At 41.8% G+C, this 19451-nt stretch overlaps 4 protein-coding genes across 4 annotated transcripts; 2 read left to right on the forward strand and 2 right to left on the reverse strand.

Annotated features, from left to right (window-relative positions):
* Positions 1-2117: 2117 nt before the first annotated feature.
* Positions 2118-4101, reverse strand: LOC307257628 (beta-microseminoprotein-like; the record flags this gene model as incomplete). The annotated part of the gene is made up of 4 exons (XM_080036887.1): positions 2118-2261; positions 2876-2978; positions 3281-3383; positions 4009-4101. 4 exons carry the CDS (start codon positions 4099-4101, stop codon positions 2141-2143), a joined length of 420 nt encoding a protein of 139 aa, XP_079893013.1. The 3' UTR covers positions 2118-2140.
* Positions 4102-4280: 179 nt separating this feature from the next.
* Positions 4281-10248, reverse strand: LOC307257653 (sphingomyelin synthase-related protein 1-like). The gene is made up of 6 exons (XM_080036914.1): positions 10134-10248; positions 7319-7948; positions 7122-7217; positions 6877-6994; positions 6530-6680; positions 4281-6028 (listed from the first exon to the last, which is right to left on the reverse strand). The coding sequence occupies exons 2-6, from the start codon at positions 7942-7944 to the stop codon at positions 5724-5726; spliced, it is 1296 nt and encodes a 431-aa protein (XP_079893040.1). The 5' UTR covers positions 7945-7948; positions 10134-10248; the 3' UTR covers positions 4281-5723.
* Positions 10249-10623: 375 nt separating this feature from the next.
* Positions 10624-12413, forward strand: LOC307257407 (dual specificity protein phosphatase 13A-like). Its single transcript, XM_080036633.1, has 3 exons — positions 10624-10899; positions 11837-12051; positions 12162-12413. The coding sequence occupies exons 1-3, from the start codon at positions 10661-10663 to the stop codon at positions 12404-12406; spliced, it is 699 nt and encodes a 232-aa protein (XP_079892759.1). The 5' UTR covers positions 10624-10660; the 3' UTR covers positions 12407-12413.
* A 354-nt stretch (positions 12414-12767) lies between these two features.
* Positions 12768-19215, forward strand: LOC307257629 (dual specificity phosphatase 29-like; the record flags this gene model as incomplete). The annotated part of the gene is made up of 6 exons (XM_080036888.1): positions 12768-12944; positions 13100-13317; positions 13411-13618; positions 18383-18535; positions 18641-18864; positions 18974-19215. Exons 1-6 carry the CDS (start codon positions 12820-12822, stop codon positions 19213-19215), a joined length of 1170 nt encoding a protein of 389 aa, XP_079893014.1. The 5' UTR covers positions 12768-12819.
* Between the last annotated feature and the right edge of the window lie 236 nt (positions 19216-19451).

Below are 19451 nucleotides of genomic sequence, written 5' to 3' on the forward strand. Positions count from 1 at the left end.
CCATTTCTTAAATTGGCCTGAAAACAAGTGAAAGTCTGCCAATGGATTCCAGCTCTCTCCCCTGAAACCTAGGCCATGTGCTTTGAGAACCAGCATCGCTAAGAAAGTGAGGCTGTAATTTTCTGTTCCGTAGCACGCACACTTTTTGATATCAGTCACTTCATCCTGCATCATTACTAACCAACTATGTAAGTGTGTTGATTGAGCTGGAGCCAGGTGGCTCATCATTGATCATCCTTTGTTCAGGGATTGTGGGGGAGTGTCATGTCACCAGTAACTAGATGTAGCAAACAGCTGTAACAGAGCAGTGGGAGTATAAACACAAGCAGAGGGTAAAAAAAAGACAAAATGTCCCTTTATAGGCTAATTTGAACCTGTTGTGTTACAATGACCCTGTAAGTAGCTGTGCCATTGTGATCATGCCTGCAGGATGAGGATCATTGTGACATGGCACTGCTGTTTCCATCTTGTTCTTTTTTCTTCCCAAGTGAAGTGCATCTCTGAGAAAATAACTTTCTCTCACAGGCTGAATGTCAATTTCCTTGGACCAGATTCATCACGATTCTTTATTTTGTGTCTTTCAGAGAACAGCTGCGCGGGTCAAAAATTGATCTGAATTTTTCCACTTTATAACCTACACTGTGATTAATGTTTCTCGTTTGATTGCACTCCGGACGAAATATTGCATCAAACTGCATGACAATTTCTCATATTCTTTCTCTGCAAAAGATTATCTGAAGCAATTCCAAGAATGAAACAAATTAGACGATTATATTGTTAATATATGTGTATGACAGCAAAAAGAGAAAACAAAAAGAAAGATTGGAAGAAAGACACCAAACCTCTACATTTCCCATATGTGCTTTTACTTATTCATATCTATTCATATAAAATGTGTATCTTGAAAGCTGGTCACGGTGTATAGTGTTGAGGGTTTGCTTTTTTATCAATTACATTTTAAATATTACCACTTACTTGTCTCCGTCATTGTGAGTTCAATTTGTAAACAGCAAAACAGTATTTCCATATACATGCTCAGTCAGTGGGAATATTCAGGAACAATTTTCTTCCCTTCTGCCACATGCATTTGCAGGAGCCAGCTCGACAATTAGCAGTGGGGGTGTGCTCAACCTAAGACCCACGCCTCATTATTCTCAGCTGGAGGTTCTCGGGGGTTTGTGGGTTATACCTCCCAATCAATAAGCTCTATGAATAATGTAAGTAAATTGAGTTTGTCCACATTTCCACATAAAACACATACGCATAAAACACGAATGCGAATCCAGTAAATGTTGTCCCTCATTTCCTTTTTACCCTTCCAGTTCTTCTGCTGAAATCGGATTGAATTCAAATTTTTCATTTATTTTTCATTTAACTTTTATTTATCCTCGAGAGACCAATTGAGGGGTGACCCTCATTTTCAATGACGTCAAATTCACAGAAATGCCCCCCTGCAGACTGCGTTTGTTTGAAGGCATCATTCACAAACGTGCTGTGCAGAAACATACAGCAACGCCTGCATATCTGTGGACACCATGCTGCACAGTGACAGAGAACCAACACAATATACATTTTAGAACTGAACAACTGAAAAAAAGGACACTGACTTTTCATGACAAAGATCATGATAGTGCGTGATAAAATAGAGCACTCACATGTCTCTGTGATGCCGAGATGACAGAGAAAGCCGTGCTGTGAGAAGGTGCGAATCCACCGAGATGAGAGAAGGAGCTGAACATCACAAACGCCAGACCATTTGTGCAAGCAGTGAGGGGAGCACCCTGTTATTGGGCTGCAGGAGACCTTTTGGTGCCAGACACCCCTCTGAGCACTGAGCTCTGCTGTCACACAGTGGCTGATTTATTCAATTACACCCAGAAAAAACTATACCTGCAGAGGGTGCTCTTACAGAGAAGCAGAGCAGGCAAGAAGAGTTGGAGCAGGCATATACTATCTACATTATTCTCAGTGAGATTAAAACATGACAAGTAAGAGCAAGAACCAGGTTGACTAGCGTATGTTTATTGGTTATTTCGTGCATGTACACAACATAACATGACAAAGTATGACTTAACAAAGGACCTATAGCCATTTTGGACTTTCTTTGTTACTGAGGTTTAGAGGTCACTTTGCAGAGTTTTCAAACAGTAATACACTCTTTTGTCTTGTCAGACTTCAGCACCACCTTGGCAGAGCAGGTCTCCTTATTTACAACCAGCTCGCACTCCTCAGGAATGTATACTGTGTCGGAGTCCGGGAGCCTGAGAGACAAAAGGTAAGAGTGTTAAACCTTAGACAAAAATTTAAATCTAATGGTCTTGTTAAAAAACTATTTGCACAAATTAAGATTGTGTGAGATCAGGGGAGGGTGGGTAACACTTTACAATAAGGTACACAAAAAGTGAGTAGTTACTGAGGAACGAATAGTGAGAGACTGTGATTCAAGCACCATTGATAAGTTACTGTGAAAAGGGAGCTACTGTATTAATAAAGCATTAAGTAATAATAGGTTAATGAGTATGTACTGATTCATTAACGGTACACTAATGGTCAAGTAAGCATTCGTTAATGAGTATGATGCATTAACGATCAGTAAGTAAAGAGTGCTTGAATCACAGTCTCTCAGTACCTACTCACAATTCGTTCCTCAGTAACTACTCACCTTTTGTGTACCTTATTGTAAAGTGTAACGAGGGGGATTTATTATTTATTCACCTCTGGTCCGCATTTTATTCAAACATACAGTAACGTAGCAAGAGAAAGTATTACATCATTATTCTGTAATATTGGAGGTTTGTTGTCTCAGTTTAGTTTTTTCTTGGGGCATCGGGAGGATGCAAAGAAAAACATGTAACCAAAAAAAATTAAATCTTACTGGGTACAGCATGCCAAGCCCTCCTTCGTGCAAGAGCACTCTATGCAGTCCCTCACCCAGTCGGATTCAAAATCATGCAGCTTACCATCCTTATCCACACATCCTATGGTGAAGAAAAGAAACCACAGGTCAGAGGAGCTGGTTTGCCTATAACAAAGCTCTGGTACATTTGTGGCAGTGACTAAACCTGTGTGAGTGTGAATCAACGTGTGCATAGGTGTGGTGTTTGATAAGGGTTTGCTTTAGCTGAAGGGTTAAGTAAACACACTTGGATGATACTGAAACTCTCGGACAGACACAGGACTATAATGCTATAATTTGTCCAACTTTTATCAAGCAGGATCAGATCAGCTGCAACACCGCTGTTAAATTGTACCTCTTCCAATTGTTATCATGTTGACTCACCTTTTGGAGGGTTTTCTAAATCTTTGGTTAACTCCTGGAAAGAGCATTCAGATTGACACAGGGCAAAGAGCCCGAGCAGAATAACAAGCACACGGAGAGATGCCTGAAAGGAGAAATAAGAGACACCTGTGAGCATGGTGCATGTTGTAATGTTGTTCTTTTTTCTGCATTGTAATTATGACTTCAAATCATCCAGTACTATACAAAAAGGAGCCTTTTGTATAAACTTCAATGCAAAATAAATTGTGTCTGCAAAATACTGTATAGAAAAATAAGATTTATTTTATTTTGTTTGCAGAAGATTGAGTTGCAGTTTATATCACACAAGACACCAGTCTTCCACTTAAATTATTTGCATCTTATCTGCAGAATTTACATCATCATTAACAAATGTACCTTTTCTATGTTTTTGGTTTCACTTGCCTATGTATTTCTTACTACCACCACAATCTAATAAAAATAATTATATTAAAATAAGGAATGCAATTGGCCTAACATTTTGAAATGCAGACGTGTATAGGTATTTGTAGATTTAAATGATGCACTTCCATTTACACTCCAATTTTGTTCATTAGATAAAGTACATTAATGTCTTGAAAGTGTAATAAATTAATCCGTATCAAAATGGTTGAATTCAAGACCAGATTGTACAAAAAGAACGATAGTTTCTTTATTCCTAAACTTGACATATTCATAGCCTCTCCAAATGTAAGGTGTAAGCAACTTACCATCTTCAGACTTGATATGACCTCAACAGGAAGCGTATGTGTGAATGGGAACTCTCTAACAGGGGCTTTATATAAAGGTGTGCTCCCCTGCATATCTTTTCAAAAAGTATTTGATTAGTGACTGTCAAATATTGGTCTTAAGGCGGGGAGAAGTGGCAGGTATGTTTGTTATATTTATATTGTACATTAGGAGGGACAACCGTGACAATTCCACCCACTATGAATACCTTGTGTTGTTTTTTTAACCAACCCACAAGAAAACCGGATTTATAATAACATTTATAATCCATTTTATTCAACAAATTCCAAAAAGAAAACACATTAGTGAAAAAGCAGAAAACAGTCAGTTTAAAGTTTAAAAGCCATTTTCTTTATCTGTAAACTTTTATTGCTAAGCCAAAAGGCAAAAATAGCATTTGCATTGCAAATAAAGCCATGAATTGTAATCAATTATTTTAAAAGATTATAGTTTGGATCAACCATGACATATTAAAGAGTAATACTTTTGAAACTGTCATCTGGTGTGGCAGCAACATGTACAGTAAGTCTTTGTAAGCTACCATCCAACAGAACATTTGCATAGGCTACTCTTTATATAATTATCAATCTGTAAAAAAAAAATTAGAATGATAAAAACAATAGTAAACAATCAAACAGCATAAAATTAGGATAAATAAATGATCATGCTCTCAGGGCTGATTGGCAAAATTTTGCATTTGAATAAATGTTCAGATGGTTGGTTGAGTTTAACTGTGAATGTGGGCTTTGGTATCCCTGTGGTGGCATTATCAAATATAACACAGCTGTAGAGTGAAGTTCATAAAATGTATGTGAATAATAAACAATCAAAAACAGACTGAAACAGAGCCTTTTCAGTGCATACACATCTGCTTAATTGGTAGTAGTTACCAAACAGGTGTTCAATCTCTTTGCAGCAAAACAACATGAGAAGAGTCTCCTCAACGACACCCAAAAAAAGTGAAACCTTCAGCATCAACCGGCATCAGATGTGGAGTGACACTAACAACCCAAACCATTAGCGAACCGTAAACGCCCCAAAAGTGAAGGATCCATTTTAAAAAAGTGAATAAAAAGCAAAATAAATTATTCGTACCTGCAGCTTTTAGGCGCCAACACATTTCTGTGTTCTCATTGTGCAATTTAATTTAAAGGAATTGTTTAATATTTTTAGAAACACACTTAACTTGCGTTCTTGCAAAAGGTTAAATGAGAAACAGAAACCACTCTCATGCAGGTAAGCTACACTAAATACAAAGCTACAGCTAGCAGCTTGTTAGCTTAACTTGGCATAGAAACAGCTAAATTATTTTGGTCCAAAGGTAAAACAAATCCACCAACCATCACCCCCGCGTTGTAAAAATGTAATTTGCACGAACCTTGAAGGGCTTTCAAACCATTTCACCTTCCGATCTTTAAGATTAGCTAAGCTAAGCTAACTAGCTGCTGTCTGTATTATCATATTCAAATAGTCATAGATGAGCGTGTTCTCAACCTTTTCAATACATTTTAAAAATCTTTGCCAACATGTAAAACTATTTCTTTGATGGCAAGATCGTCCCTTTAGACATATTTCGGCGGAAATAAACTAAAACCATCCACAGATAAAAAGCAGGATTTCAAGTAAAATGTTTCTCCTTCAGGCTTAAATATTTCAGTCCACGCACATTGCACCGGCTGATATTTGAACATATACTCTATCCAATCATGGTTTTCATGAAAGCTGGTTTCTTGAAGGGCCAGTGATACTGGTTGGGAACAGGACCGTTCACGTTGCACTCAAAGAAGGAGAACATGGGGAACCAAATGCGCGCCCTCCGGCTCTGCTGGAAGGCGCGAGTGTTGGCTAAAGTGTGGTAGTAGAGAAAGAGGCGGGTGGTGATGTAGAAGGCGATGAACACGTCAATGGAGTAGTGCTCATGAGCTGCCAAAATGAAGAAAATCCCAAATAGGTTCAACACCCAGGAGATGGTATGGATCAGATTCCAGCTTCGTGGAGTGTCTTGAAATGAATCAGATAAACAAAACAAACAGTTAGGCTAATTGATAGTACCAAGTAGCCCATTACCTGTGCAGCCAAAGCATTAAGAAACATAGACAGTGAAGCCGAACATCAGCGTGCCTATCTAATATGTGTGGATTCAATCCCATTTACATTGTCCTGCTGCCTTTCACAGCAAATGTGTATTAAACAACATCTGTAGGAAGTCCCTAAGGAAGCTCTATTTCCTCCTGTTTGAGCAACTGCTTGTTATAAACTAAAGCTTTTTCTTTTTTAAATCAAACTTTAAATGTGTGACGAACCTTTTAAAGATGTATCTGCCAGGAACGTATGGGCCACAGAAGTGGAATGGTCTTATTATATGACATTATATGATCTTGATAATTTTTTTTGGAATGGGATTTGTTGTGATTAAGAAATATATAAAATATTGTTAGCTTATGCATACTTTAAAGCCTACATTCCGACGTTGAATGCAAACATAGAGGTATCACCACTCACATTCAGTCACAAAAAAGTTGAGCAATGTGATGACAACAGTGTGTCCACTGAACATGTAGTCTCCGCACGTTTGGACGCCTGTCAGAGTCATCCCAAATCCACTCCAGATTGCCAGCGCCCTCTGTATTTTACCCAAGGTATCACCGTATGTCTGAAGGACAAAACACAACAATTATCAGTCCAAATGTGTGAATCACAGGGGCAGCTGTTCATCAGGTTATCACAGTGGGAGTGAAGAGTGCTGAGTGTAGAGAAACATGCCAATGGCAACAGCAATTACCCCCCCTTCCCTACCGAAAGTAGCACACCATATCTAATCTGAACCTAATCTCATGTGTGCTTCCCACCTTACTGGCACACTTCAGGTGCTGCCCAGGCACAGAGAGTGACGTGACAAACATGGTGCAACATCGAAGCAGAAACACAGTTCCCATCAAGGAACATAGACGTCTCAAAAGAATTGACCTGAAATTAGAGGAAAAAAATCAATGAGAATAAAAACTCCATGTATTTTAGCACTGGTGCACTATTTGCACATACGTATTATTACAAAACTTTCTACAGTATCAGTGATGGGGATAGCCGCACCTACCTGTGTTTGTGAAGGAGGAGGATCAAGACAAACATGTAACACAGGATAAGGCCACAGGCTTCAGCCATTGCAAAAGCCCAAGGAATCCTGGGAACACTGTCGGAATTCAAAAACGTGTGTCAGCGTTTAGATTAGCACAGCAGAATGTGTACATGAACTATGGAGTCTGGGATACTTGCTCAAACGTGCACTTGTACCTGTCAAGAAATATGTCAGGCAGCGGGGGGTATGTTGTCGTGTCCGGCACGCGCTCGTGAACGATGACCATGATAAAAGACGTGAATCCAAACACCAAAAAGACGTAGACGGTACTGATGATCGTCTTCCATACCTCTGGGTCCAATCTACCGGACTGTCGCTGCCTACACCTGCCGTTGGAGTGCGTGTGACACGGCGTCGACTCTTCTCCTGAGCTGTATCCAGATCTGTCAATGTTCCTCAGCCTTAGCTCAGTCCCATTACAACCTCCGTTAGTCCTCCGGTTTGCTCCTCCACAGCCCCGCTCTGATGCGGTGGCATGCGAGAGCCCGGTGGAGACATGGAGACAGTCTGCAGCAGGCCGGAGACCCAGCTCCTCCAGATGAGCCTGGTTGTGTCTCTGGAGCCGGCGCAGGGCTATGGTCAGCCTCTTGATGTCGCCCAACACTGTGAGGCCCAGCGGAGGCCCACGCAGGTCAGCCTCGGTCAGAGCAAGCAGACCGGGGCCGTCCAGGCGGTGCTGCGTGCACAATAGCTCCACGTACTCCCCGAAGCCTTCTCCCAGCAGCCACCGGGCCGCCTGCTTACAGCTCCAGCCGCTCGCATTGTCTTCAGACGAGGCCATGCCACTGCACATACAAATGTTAAACAGCAGTTAGTCATGTAGGGAAAAGTAAAAAAATAAATGGTAGTTGAGATAACTTTTTGATTCTGAGCAGCTCTTCCTTGTCCACTTCCCTATTGCATTAATGTCTTTTTCACTATCTTGTTTGAATGTCAAGACAGCCTGATATTCAGCCATTTGTATTACTACTGGTATTCAGCCTGTATGCTAATGATGACAACCCCTTTCTCTACTGTATACATTAGCTAAATGATGATCAATTCATCAATAACTTTATCTCAGTTTATAGTGATATGAAACAGAGAAACAGATCATTTTCACACTAAAGGAGCAATAACAACCACATCTCTGACAAAGGGACTCAAATAATCAGTCACTTTTCAGCTTAGTTTCCAAAACTATTTCAACTGATTTTCATTAAACTAATTGATTTTAGCTGTAAAATGAATTGCACTGTGTACGTCCTCAAACTCACTCTAAATACGAATAAACACACAATGCCAACAAATATCTGCGTTGTATCTTCAACTAATAATTATTTGCATTATTGATTGGACTGTGTTTTTTTTAATGGATCAAAAATCACTTGATCTATAAATTAACAATAAAAAGGTCAAAGTGCAAATCACAATTTAAACCTCAAACAATCTCTTCTTCCATCTCCACAACGTGGGATATTTCTGCTTTCCACTTTCAGCAGACTGCATCTCTTGAAATATTTAATAAAAAGGAAAAAGTCAGTTAAATGCAGTCCTAAATTAAATATTGTGAAAAAGGAGAGGGACTGAAACCATAAGAAAGGTGTTAACCAATTACAAATAATCAAAACGGACTCATTGATTTTTAGACAGTAAATGCAGTCACTACTACACACTGTGAAGGCCGGCATATGGCAGAAATGTTACACTATATGACTCAACAGGATGCAGGTCAGGGTAGAGGTAATCTGCTCTGGCAAGGCGACGCAACCTCTTTCAGGCTACTTAGCGCTATTCTCATCTGTGTTCAGGTCGTTGACGGGGCAAAGCAAACACAGAGTATAAGTATGCACTGACACCATGCTCCGCTCCCCACACACAGCTGGCCTATGTTCCACTGTACGAGTCGAACGACAACACACTAACTAGAAATTCCAGTTCACCATCCTCTCTGTTGCAAGGACATCCTTGCATAATAGAATATTTCACAAAAAACATCGAGTCACTAACCATCGAGGCAGGGTTGAGACAAAACAAGTATGAGCACGCTCCTCTCCTGCAGACAGACTGGGATACTGATGAAAACCCTCGTCTTTGCTATGAGTGTTTTTACTCTTTGACCCTGTGATAAGCTCACATTGTACTACTCCCCACTGCTCCAAAGGTCTGCCAGGCTCGTCCAACACCACTGTGCTAGTGTCAACTGCTGCATGCGAGTATTACTCACTGATACAGACTTTGTGATACAAGGCCAACACTGAAGTATAGCCTATAGTTTGCATTGGAGTTTAGGTGAAACACTTTTTACTAATTGTTTTCGGAGTAGGAGTGTCACCAAATGCTCAACAACAGTCACACCTTATATGACCTTACTTTATCAGCAACCAACATAGTCTCAAACGCAACAGAAAATACATAACAATAGCTACAGGTCTGCAAATTAAAGCCACTCACCTGGGTATAGCTGCTGCTCCGCTACCCTCTGAGATAAATAAGTTATTTTTAACTATAGCCTCTAGTTGACTGTTGACTGTGTGGTGGCTTTACTTGGGAGATTCATAATAAGTGCTATGTCAGTCTGTTTGGCTGGCTTACATTGAATCACACTAAGCGGTGGCACACAGCTGGGGGAGAGAAAGCCCTTCAGTGTGTGTGTGTGTGTGTGTGTGTGTGTGTGTGTGTGTGTGTGTGTGTGTGTGTGTGTGTGTGTGTGTGTATGTGTGTGTGTGTGTGTGTGTGACAGACACTGATACACAATGGGCTCATAGTCTGTCCACAGCTGGGCCACAGTGGAAGTAATCGAATGCTGCTTTTATCATCTCATTAAGGTAAAATCAAAGTTTCCTTATGGTGTGTGGAAAAGTTAGGACAACATCTCATTAAAATAAGCACAAAGTAGGAGGTGAAGTGTGTCACAAAGGACAGAACAAACAAAAATCACAGAAAGCCACTTAAAGTCCTTTTTAAACTGATTTGAAAACATTACATTACCCATAAATCCTCTGTCACTGAGCTGTCAGGGGGTGTGGTGGATGAGCTGCCTGCGTGTGGCTCCACTCGTATGAGTATTCCATGGCCAACATGCTTCTGGACAAGTAGGCAACACCAAACAGGAAGAGACAGTGATAAACAACACCACTGAAGAAAGAAGAGCTGCTGGCCTTGTGCAGGGCTGCAACTTTAAATCACACTGACATCTGCTGGACACATGTAGGAACAACACATGATCTGTTTACAGGTTGTGTTTTTATAGGTAACCCATGAGAAAAAAGAAAAGGGTGGATTTAACTGATTTTGTGGTTTGAATTTGAGAAAAAAAAAACACGCGGTTGTTTTGTGACCGGTAATGAAATTGTAAACGCTTTTCTGTGAGTGAGAGTTTGGCCTAGAGACAGTGCCAAACTGCACCACCTGTTTTTGACTGTCAAGAGACAGCCAGCAAAGAGAGCCAAAGGCAGCAGACGGACAGCAGAGTGTACACTTTGTAGGGAAAGAACATAATCGTTTTTTAAGGAGAAATGACTGACAGAAAACCAATCGCAGGTGCTGCCTCTGAGGTGAGGTGTGACACAAGAGATGGCATCACAGACCCAGGAGAGAAGGAGGAAGAGGAAGATGGGTGCACCTGTGTGACAGAGGACCTGAAGGGGACGCGGGTCATCCCGTCCCTACAGGAGCTGGAGGAGGTTTTGCATTCGGCTCCACGCTCCTGCCGCCACGGAGATGAGGTGTGGCCCAACCTGTATCTGGGAGACATGTGAGTGTCCTGGGCCTTCATTTAAAACATTAACACGTATTGATGTTAGCGCATTAAAGGTGGAGTCAGCAAGTCTGGAGAATGCTTGTTGACAAATTCACTTTGTGTCAAAATCAGTTAATACTGTCTGTATCTCCTCACGATCTGCTACCTGTTCGTACTGTGTGTGCGTTGAAAAGAAAGTGTTGTTTTTATACACAGCCCTGTGAGGGAATTTTGGGTCTTTAATTGTAATATTAATGGTAAAGATGAATATTTCATATATGCCTATCTTGTGTGTCTGTCTCATATACTCTAGGTCAGCCTTGGAGCCTGTTAGGAGACACTCAGGTCAGCTGTATAGATAAAGTCTCATCTCCTTCTACTCCAGAATGTTATGGTTCACTGTGTTCAGCTTTGAACCAAAACATTGGTACACTTGGTGCCCGAGCCGGGGAGGTGTTAGAGATAGCGCAAGGTTAAAACACAGCTCTAAGCATGAGTTTGTCAGAATTGAAGTCACGAGAGTTGCAGTCCGGTTCTCCTTGGCCAAGTCTGTAATAAATATCGCTTCATAATTCATCCAAGTCTCCTGAAATATTCTTCCACCTGAGTTGACCTCCAACCTTAACAGAACTTCCTTCACAAGCCCTAGACTCTTTGAATGGGTTTGTAAACAATGGGGCCCATTACTGCTAGCAGCAACATGCCCCTTCACAGAGCCTGTGTATTAACACTTGAACGCAGGTAGCGGATCGGCAGGAAATATTCACTGATTTTGACAAAAAAAGTGATTTTGTGAACAATCGTTCTCCAGAATTGCCGACTGCACCTTTAATAATATATATTGTGTGTGTGTGTGTGTGTGTGTGTGTGTGTGTGTGTGTGTGTGTGTGTGTGTGTGTGTGTGTGTGTGTGTGTGTGTGTGTGTGTGTGTGTGTGTGTGTGTGTGTGTCAGGTCCATGTCTCACGACAAGCTGGGGCTCTGGCAGTTGGGCGTCACCCATGTGCTGAATGCGGCGCATGGCAAACTGTGCTGTAAGGGGACCGATGATTTTTATGGGACCACGGTGAAATACTACGGCGTCCCGGCCAACGACCTGCCAACATTTGACCTTTCACCTTTTTTCTACCCGGCTGCTGAGTTCATCCATCAGGCACTGACATCAGGAGGTATTTTACACCTGTTTTTTTGTTTTGTTTTGTTGCCGTTTGAGAAGACACAACATTGATAAAAAAAAAAACTTTTACTCCCAGTGTCTTTCAGTGTGTCTTCTTTACAGGAAAGGTGTTGGTGCACTGCGCTGTAGGCGTGAGTCGCTCGGCTGCGTTGGTCCTAGCCTACCTGATGATTCATCACCGCCTCAGTCTTCTGTCTGCCACGCAGCATGTGCAACAGAAACGCTGGATTTTCCCAAACAGAGGCTTCCTGAGACAGCTCATCGCCCTGGACCGAAAACTGCTAGAGGAACAGCTGAAATTAAAACATGGCCAGGAACAACCAATCCATACAACTCTCCCGATTTGAGTCAATGTACCCATTTACACCATGCAAGACTGTCTCCATTTGTACCATTTGTTGTATGTATAGGCTACAGTTCACCCCCACCCTCCCCACCCCCTTTCCTGATTTGACCTCAGTGATAACAGAGAGAGTATCTGTGTTGGCATCAGTGAACAGACCAGTCAATGCAACAACAGCAACAACAACAACAACAACAACATTGAATAACTCTCACATCCAAGTCACAGAGTACTCAAAAACTCCCGAGAGCTAATTCTGGAGCCGGGGCTTCATTCAAACAGCCACCTGCTCACGTCCCTCACTTGAGCTTGCAGACTCTAGGGCTGTAACCAGACAGTGCACACACACAGACAGCAGGAGCTAGTGCTGCTACTGATGTGTCTTTTTGGAGGAGCGATCTGTGTCCCGGGGGGAGAATGTCAGGGAGCAACCAGCTACAGGACCTGGCGCTCATTAAAGAACTGGAGCTCATCTTGGATTCCAGTACGCTGGAGCTCACACCAGTGGATGAAGTCTGGCCAAACCTGTACATAGGAAATGTGTGAGTGTCTTAAGTTTCTAGAATCTGTCGCAGGGCAGGAAAAAAAAACTAAACCTTGTGAGCTCTAGAAGAGAGAAAGTCAGTTGTATAAGTCGGTTAGAGTAAAGACATGTTTGTCTCTTCCATGTTTGTCTCTTCTTTGTGTGTTTTTCCAGGGCTGTAGCACAAAACAGAAAGAGATTACATAAGCTTGGCATCACTCACGTCCTGAACGCGGCACACTCAAAGCAGGGCAGCATCGGTGACCAGAGCTATTACGGGGACACCTGTGTTTACTTTGGCATCCCAGCAGAGGATTCAGATCACTTTGACCTCAGTCTGTACTTTAAACCTGCTGCCGACTTCATACATAAAGCTCTGAAGAAGAAAAACGGTACAGTATATGAAGAACGGGACACAAACCGTCCTGTTAAAAAGGCTTCTCTACTTTCTTTTTCTTCTTAACACTTTCTGTTCTGCTCCACAGAGAAAGTGCTGGTGCACTGCATCATGGGAGTGAGTCGATCAGCCACTTTGGTCCTGGTATACTTGATGATGCGGCAGCGACTCCCTCTGAGAGATGCTCTGAGGAGTGTGGCCCAAAAACGAGCAATCTACCCCAACCGCAATTTCCTGTCTCTCCTACTCAAGCTAGAGGATCAGCTGACACTCAGGCGGAGGCTTTGCCCTCTTCTCTGACATTCATCTCTCCCCATTTCTTTGTTTGTGTACCTCTTCCATTACATCTGCCATTAGTTAGACCTCCAGACATCCCTCACTTTACCATGCCCTACAATCCGCATTCATCAGTATGGACTGCATCTGTAAATAAGGATTTGCTATCGGAGAACCGTCAAAGTGGCATTTATATTCCATATTTTTCACGTTTGGGTACAACAGAAATAGAATCGTGTTGTGAAATATTGTAAATATCTAATTACGGAGCCATATTTCCTTGCCATTTGTCTTTCACATTCAAAATATATTCAAACGTTACCTGTCAGTGTTGTCGGGCTTCAGGCTTTGTAAATACAGCTTTGTGACTATGTGTCCATTAAAGACATGTTATGATATTTCATTTGCTGGATGGATCTAAAATACTTTTTTGAATACTTTGAACCATGCACATTGCAACTTTTAAAAAGACATAAATGTATAGTGTCTGTATCATGGGTTGCCTTGTGATGCTTCCATAATCTCATAAAGCAGAGTAATATTTTTGTTTAATCCAAATAATTTTGCATTAAAAACGGCAGAAAACACACTAAAAAATTACTTTTATTGAATATTAAATGAATTCTAACTCATAACAAAAGTCAATGTGGCTCAAAGATTTCTTTCAGCCTGTAGTTGTGCTTTACAGTGGATATCTTAAAGAGCCAAGAGCGTTGTACTACCCCTATGCTGTAATACTGTTTCTCCAAGGCCATTTTTAAATGCATTGACAATAGTCTACACGTTTGATTTATGGCTTATAATTCAGTATGCTGTCACTAACATAACACATCAAAAGCTGCTATAGTTAAGACGTCAATTGCGAACATTAATCATAGTCTAGATTATATTTCTTAAAGGAGCAGAGCAGCAGGACATCACTGCTTCTTGGGTGGCAACACAGACACTTGTACGCCACAGCCATGTACATAACAGTCTGCGGTCCTGTGAGCGAATGTTAAAGTTAGCTCACAGGATAATACCACATTGTGTTGTTCCATCAGAATGAGAACAGTAGCCTGTGGTCAAACTGGATTAAATGTGTTTTTTTGAGGTCCCTGGATTGCTGATAAATACAGTGTGCAGGATCATTTGCCACTAATGAGTGTTTGATTTCAGAGTTATAAAAGGAAACGGGTCATATGAGTGTTAATAATAAGAGCGATCGCGCTAGGAGAGGAGTTTGCACTGCCTCAAAGGGAGGTAAGTTCACATGATTCAGAGTGGAAACAGGTTAGTTTGGGATTCTTTCAGGACTGATTGCTCAGTCTGTAAGCTCTTGTTTTACCACTGAAGTCGATTTATAAAGATAAAAATAAAAGATTACAGTGAAAAATATTTATTGTAAAAAAAAGGATGTGTGTGTGTGTGTGTGTGTGTGTGTGTGTGTGTGTGTGTGTGTGTGTGTGTGTGTGTGTGTGTGTGTGTGTGTGTGTGTGTGCGTGTGCGTTTGTGTGTGTGTGTATTTGTTTGTGTGTCAGTATGTCTCTGAGGGATCCACCATATGAATCTCCTTCTGTCTCAGAGCTGCTGGAGTTCCTGCTTGCAGACAGACGACCCACTGGACATGTGTTACATAGGCAATGAGTAGGCTGTGTTCATGCACCCGCACATCTATATTATATATAAATAAAAAAAAAATTTAAACATCCTTTACTTATGCAGATGGGAATATGTTATTGTGTTTCAGGGTGGCGGCTCGTGACAAGGGTGCTCTCCACAGTCTGGGCATAACTCACATTGTCAATGCCGCTCACGGACCCCCCACCAAGCCAGGCCCCGGACCCTGTTTCTATGTCAGAACCGGCCCGGCCCACGTTTCTACAGAGACATGAAAGTGGATTATTATGGGGTGGAAGCTGACAATGCAACAGATTTCCTCCTTAGTATTTTCTTTTACCCAACGGCGCGATACATCTGAGCTGCACTGGCCATGAGAGGCAAGTCAGCTACGCTAAGAGCCGTGTGTGATTGGAAATATTTCAGCATTCTTAGTTATAGTGTACAATATATTCAAAGGTGTTTCATATACTCTGCCCCTCATGTATGAAAAATAGAGAAGCACAATACCAAGTGTAGAGAGAGACTGCTGTGCTCGCTGAGATGAGAGGAAGAGTTTCCCGAAAATCTACATGTTTTTTTTGTGATGTGATTCATGTCAGGTTGCTCTATATCAGTTTTTAACAAGACATTAAGACCAGAAAAGTAGTACTGTATAATAGGAGATCTTTAAAGGTAGAGTCAATGATTCTGTAGAATGCTTGTTGTGTCAAAATCACTGTTTGTCAAAATCATCACGATCTCCTACCTAGTATATGCACTTTGTGTGCGCTTAACACACATCATAGTAAACTGACAGGATAGGTTCAGGTACAGGATTGTGAGATGAGGAGATATTCCCTGATTTTGACAACAAGCATCGCTGACTCCACCTTTAACTAAAACCTCAGTAATAAAGATGTAATGGCAGGGCTGTGGTTTTGGATTGCATAAGCTGCAGGTGTACCTTGTAAAAGTAAGAGCAAATGTCCCTCCCCCAGGAAGGGTGTTTGTCCACTGCCTGATGGGTGTGAGCCGCTCTGCTCAAAGCATATCACGCCTCCAAATAGTCCAGAATGCAGCAGCAAGACTGTTGACTGGGTCAAAAAAGTGGGAACACATCACACCCGTTCTTGCTTCCCTTCACTGGCTGCCTGTACAACATAGGATCATTTTCAAGACAGTTCTCATGGTTTTCAAAGCCCTCAATGGTCAGGCCCCATCTTATATAGCGGACCTTGTACACCCCCACTCAGCCCCTAGGACCCTAAGATCCTCCAATAAGGGTCTTCTCCACATCCCCCGATCCAGACTAAAACAAAAAGGTGACCGGGCCTTTGCAGTAGCTGCCCCACGCTTGTGGAACCAACTGCCACCTGACATACGTGATGCCCCCTCCATTACTGCCTTTAAATCAAGGCTCAAAACCCATCTGTACACCCTGGCTTTCCCTCCCCATTAGCTATCTGACTTCTACACTACTATATATGTTTGTGTGTGGAAGTCCGGGTTATATGTATTTTGTATTTTTATCTTTATTTTTTCTATTGTTGTTATTTTACCTTCATGTTGGCATACTGAATGCACTATGTACAGCACTTTGGTCAGTGAAAACTGTTATAAATGTGCTTTTATAAATAAATTTTACTTACTTACTTACTTACTTACTTACTGCAACACTGGTGCTGGCCTTCCTGATGATGGTGGAGGGCCTGAGGCTGCAGGAGGAGTTGGCTGCAGTCAGGCCCCACAGAGACATCTGTCCCAACCAGGGCTTCCTGCAGCAGCTACGCAGCCTTGATACGAGGCTGGAGAGAGAGAGGAGCAGGCAAAGAAAGGCCCATACCATGTAAAGTCACGCAAGAAACAGGACTATAAGCCTTAAACATTGACACATGTATGCAACATGGTTGTCAGTCTTCAGTCCTCAGAGCAGACAGACATATCATTGCTATGAACATACACCTGTTTTATTTGAATGAACATTTTTCTGTTTTAATGAATAAATATGATAAACAGAAATTAAAACTGTTGTAAGAAAACGTTTCTTAAGACTCTCTTTGCACCACTGACAGCCAGTGAAATGCTATAACTTTTACGTCTCCAGAAATAACTCTGGGGTGACAAATGCTGAGTGAGCCCTACACCTGTCCATGCATTAGTCAAATTCTAATAGCGACAATAATGTAACGTGACACTCTAAACTAAACTGGTAAATGTTTTCTGGTGTGGTTCCTCCTGGCTTTGGAAACGAAGAGTAATCGCTTTCAGATTAGAGGACTAAGATCACATTTAAGAAAGCATCTTTGTGTGTGTGTGTGTGTGTGTGTGTGTGTGTGTGTGTGTGTGTGTGTGTGTGTGTGTGTGTGTGTGTGTGTGTGTGTGTGTGTTCCACACGTTGTTGAGGTCAGGTTTTGTGTAGCCCAGCAGCCTAAAAATACCATCTTAAACACAGAGCCTGAGGGAGCAGTTACCATTTCAGATCTGTATCGGAGCTTATATACTCCTTCATGCAGTGGGAGGTACACACACACACACACACACACACACACACACACACACACACACACACACACACACACACACACACACACACACACACACACACACACACACACACACACACACACACACACACACACACACACACACACACACACACACACAATTCATGTGTCTATTGAAGTTGAGCTGCTGGTGATCCCAATCAGGAACAGAGTTAAAGCTTTATACAGTTACAACAAAAAGGTAAGTACATTTTCTACCATTGTTACTGTTACATTTTGTGTTCTAGTCTGGTCATTTAAATTGTATTATCACATTTGTTTTTTTTGCTTGTATATATTATTTCCAACCAGTTTTTTTATATGCACTTGTTTTGTAAACCATACATCCTGGCAATAGGATTGGTTAGTTTGTTCTGTTTAAAAGGGCATTGTGGGTATTTTTTCAGGCGTTGGTGAGTACATGCCATGGCTTGGCTTGATTGATTGATCAATTTTCAGGAAATAATATAACACATTTTAAAATAAATTTTTAGAAAACGTTGATTAATTTTCTCTCTTCAACTTTATATAACCTATCTCTGGTGTATGGGTGTAAAAATGTACTGTGCAGATATTTTCTGTCATTTGTGATGACGTTCAAGGCTGTGTTATTGTGTGTGTATATATTTCTGTGCGGCAGAGGTAAACTATGTCATCCAGAGGCAGGAACCCTTACACAGCGGTGAAGGTGGACCCAGACAGTGATTACATCACACCTGGGACATTAGACCTGGAGCAGCTATTCTGGACCGGCACCGGGGCTCAGTTTGCACACGTGAACCAGGTCTGGCCCGGTGTCTACATCGGGGACCAGTAAGTGAATGTGAATGCACACAGCAGGCGTGCTTTCATACTTCTACAACACAAGTGTCAGAATTGATAAAGGGGCAGCTTATTGATTAGCCCTGTGTGTTACAGGAAAACAGCCCTGGAGCGTCCTGGCCTGAGGGAGCTGGGTATCACACATGTCCTTAACGTAGCGGAGGGAAAGTTTAACAATGTGCTGACTGGTGCTGAGTACTACAGCGACATGGACATCCAGTACTTTGGTCTAGAGGCTGATGACAAACCCACCTTCAACATCTCCCCATACTTCTGCCCTGCTGCCCATTTCATCAACGAGGCCCTCAGTCACCCAGAGAGTAGGTCCTAGTACAGACCAAAACCTTTCATTCTCTGTACAGAAGGACCTTATAGGCGATTCCTTATTGTTGTGTAATTCCATCTATCTTGTTCTTTACTTCCCTCTAGACAAGGTGCTGGTGCATTGTGTGATGGGGCGGAGCAGGTCAGCGACTCTGGTCCTGGCATACCTGATGATGAAGCACAGCTTGACGGTGGTGGATGCTATTGAGCATGTGCGACAGCGCCGCTGCATCCTTCCCAATCATGGTTTCCTGAAACAGCTCAGGGCCCTGGACATCACATTACAAGAGGAGAGGCTGAGACAAAAAAGAGAGACTCAAGACCATGGACCTATAAAGAAAGACTAATAGCAGAAAGTAGATACAACTTTTCCTTTTGGATTCACCTCAAGTGTAATGTTTTTGTGTCTCTTCAACTGTTGAAATATTTAACTTTGTTTTGTTTATCTCGACCGTAGCACGTCAGTCTAAAAAAATGAATGTGTAAAAGATATGAAGAATGAAATGATCAAATGAGAGCACAGTGCAACTCCGCCTCAGCTCTGCATGTGTCCAACAGTATAATATTGTGATTCAGATCAAAT

This window comes from Ammodytes marinus, assembly GCF_949987685.1.
Source record: "Ammodytes marinus genome assembly, chromosome: 11".
NCBI lineage: Eukaryota > Metazoa > Chordata > Actinopteri > Uranoscopiformes > Ammodytidae > Ammodytes > Ammodytes marinus.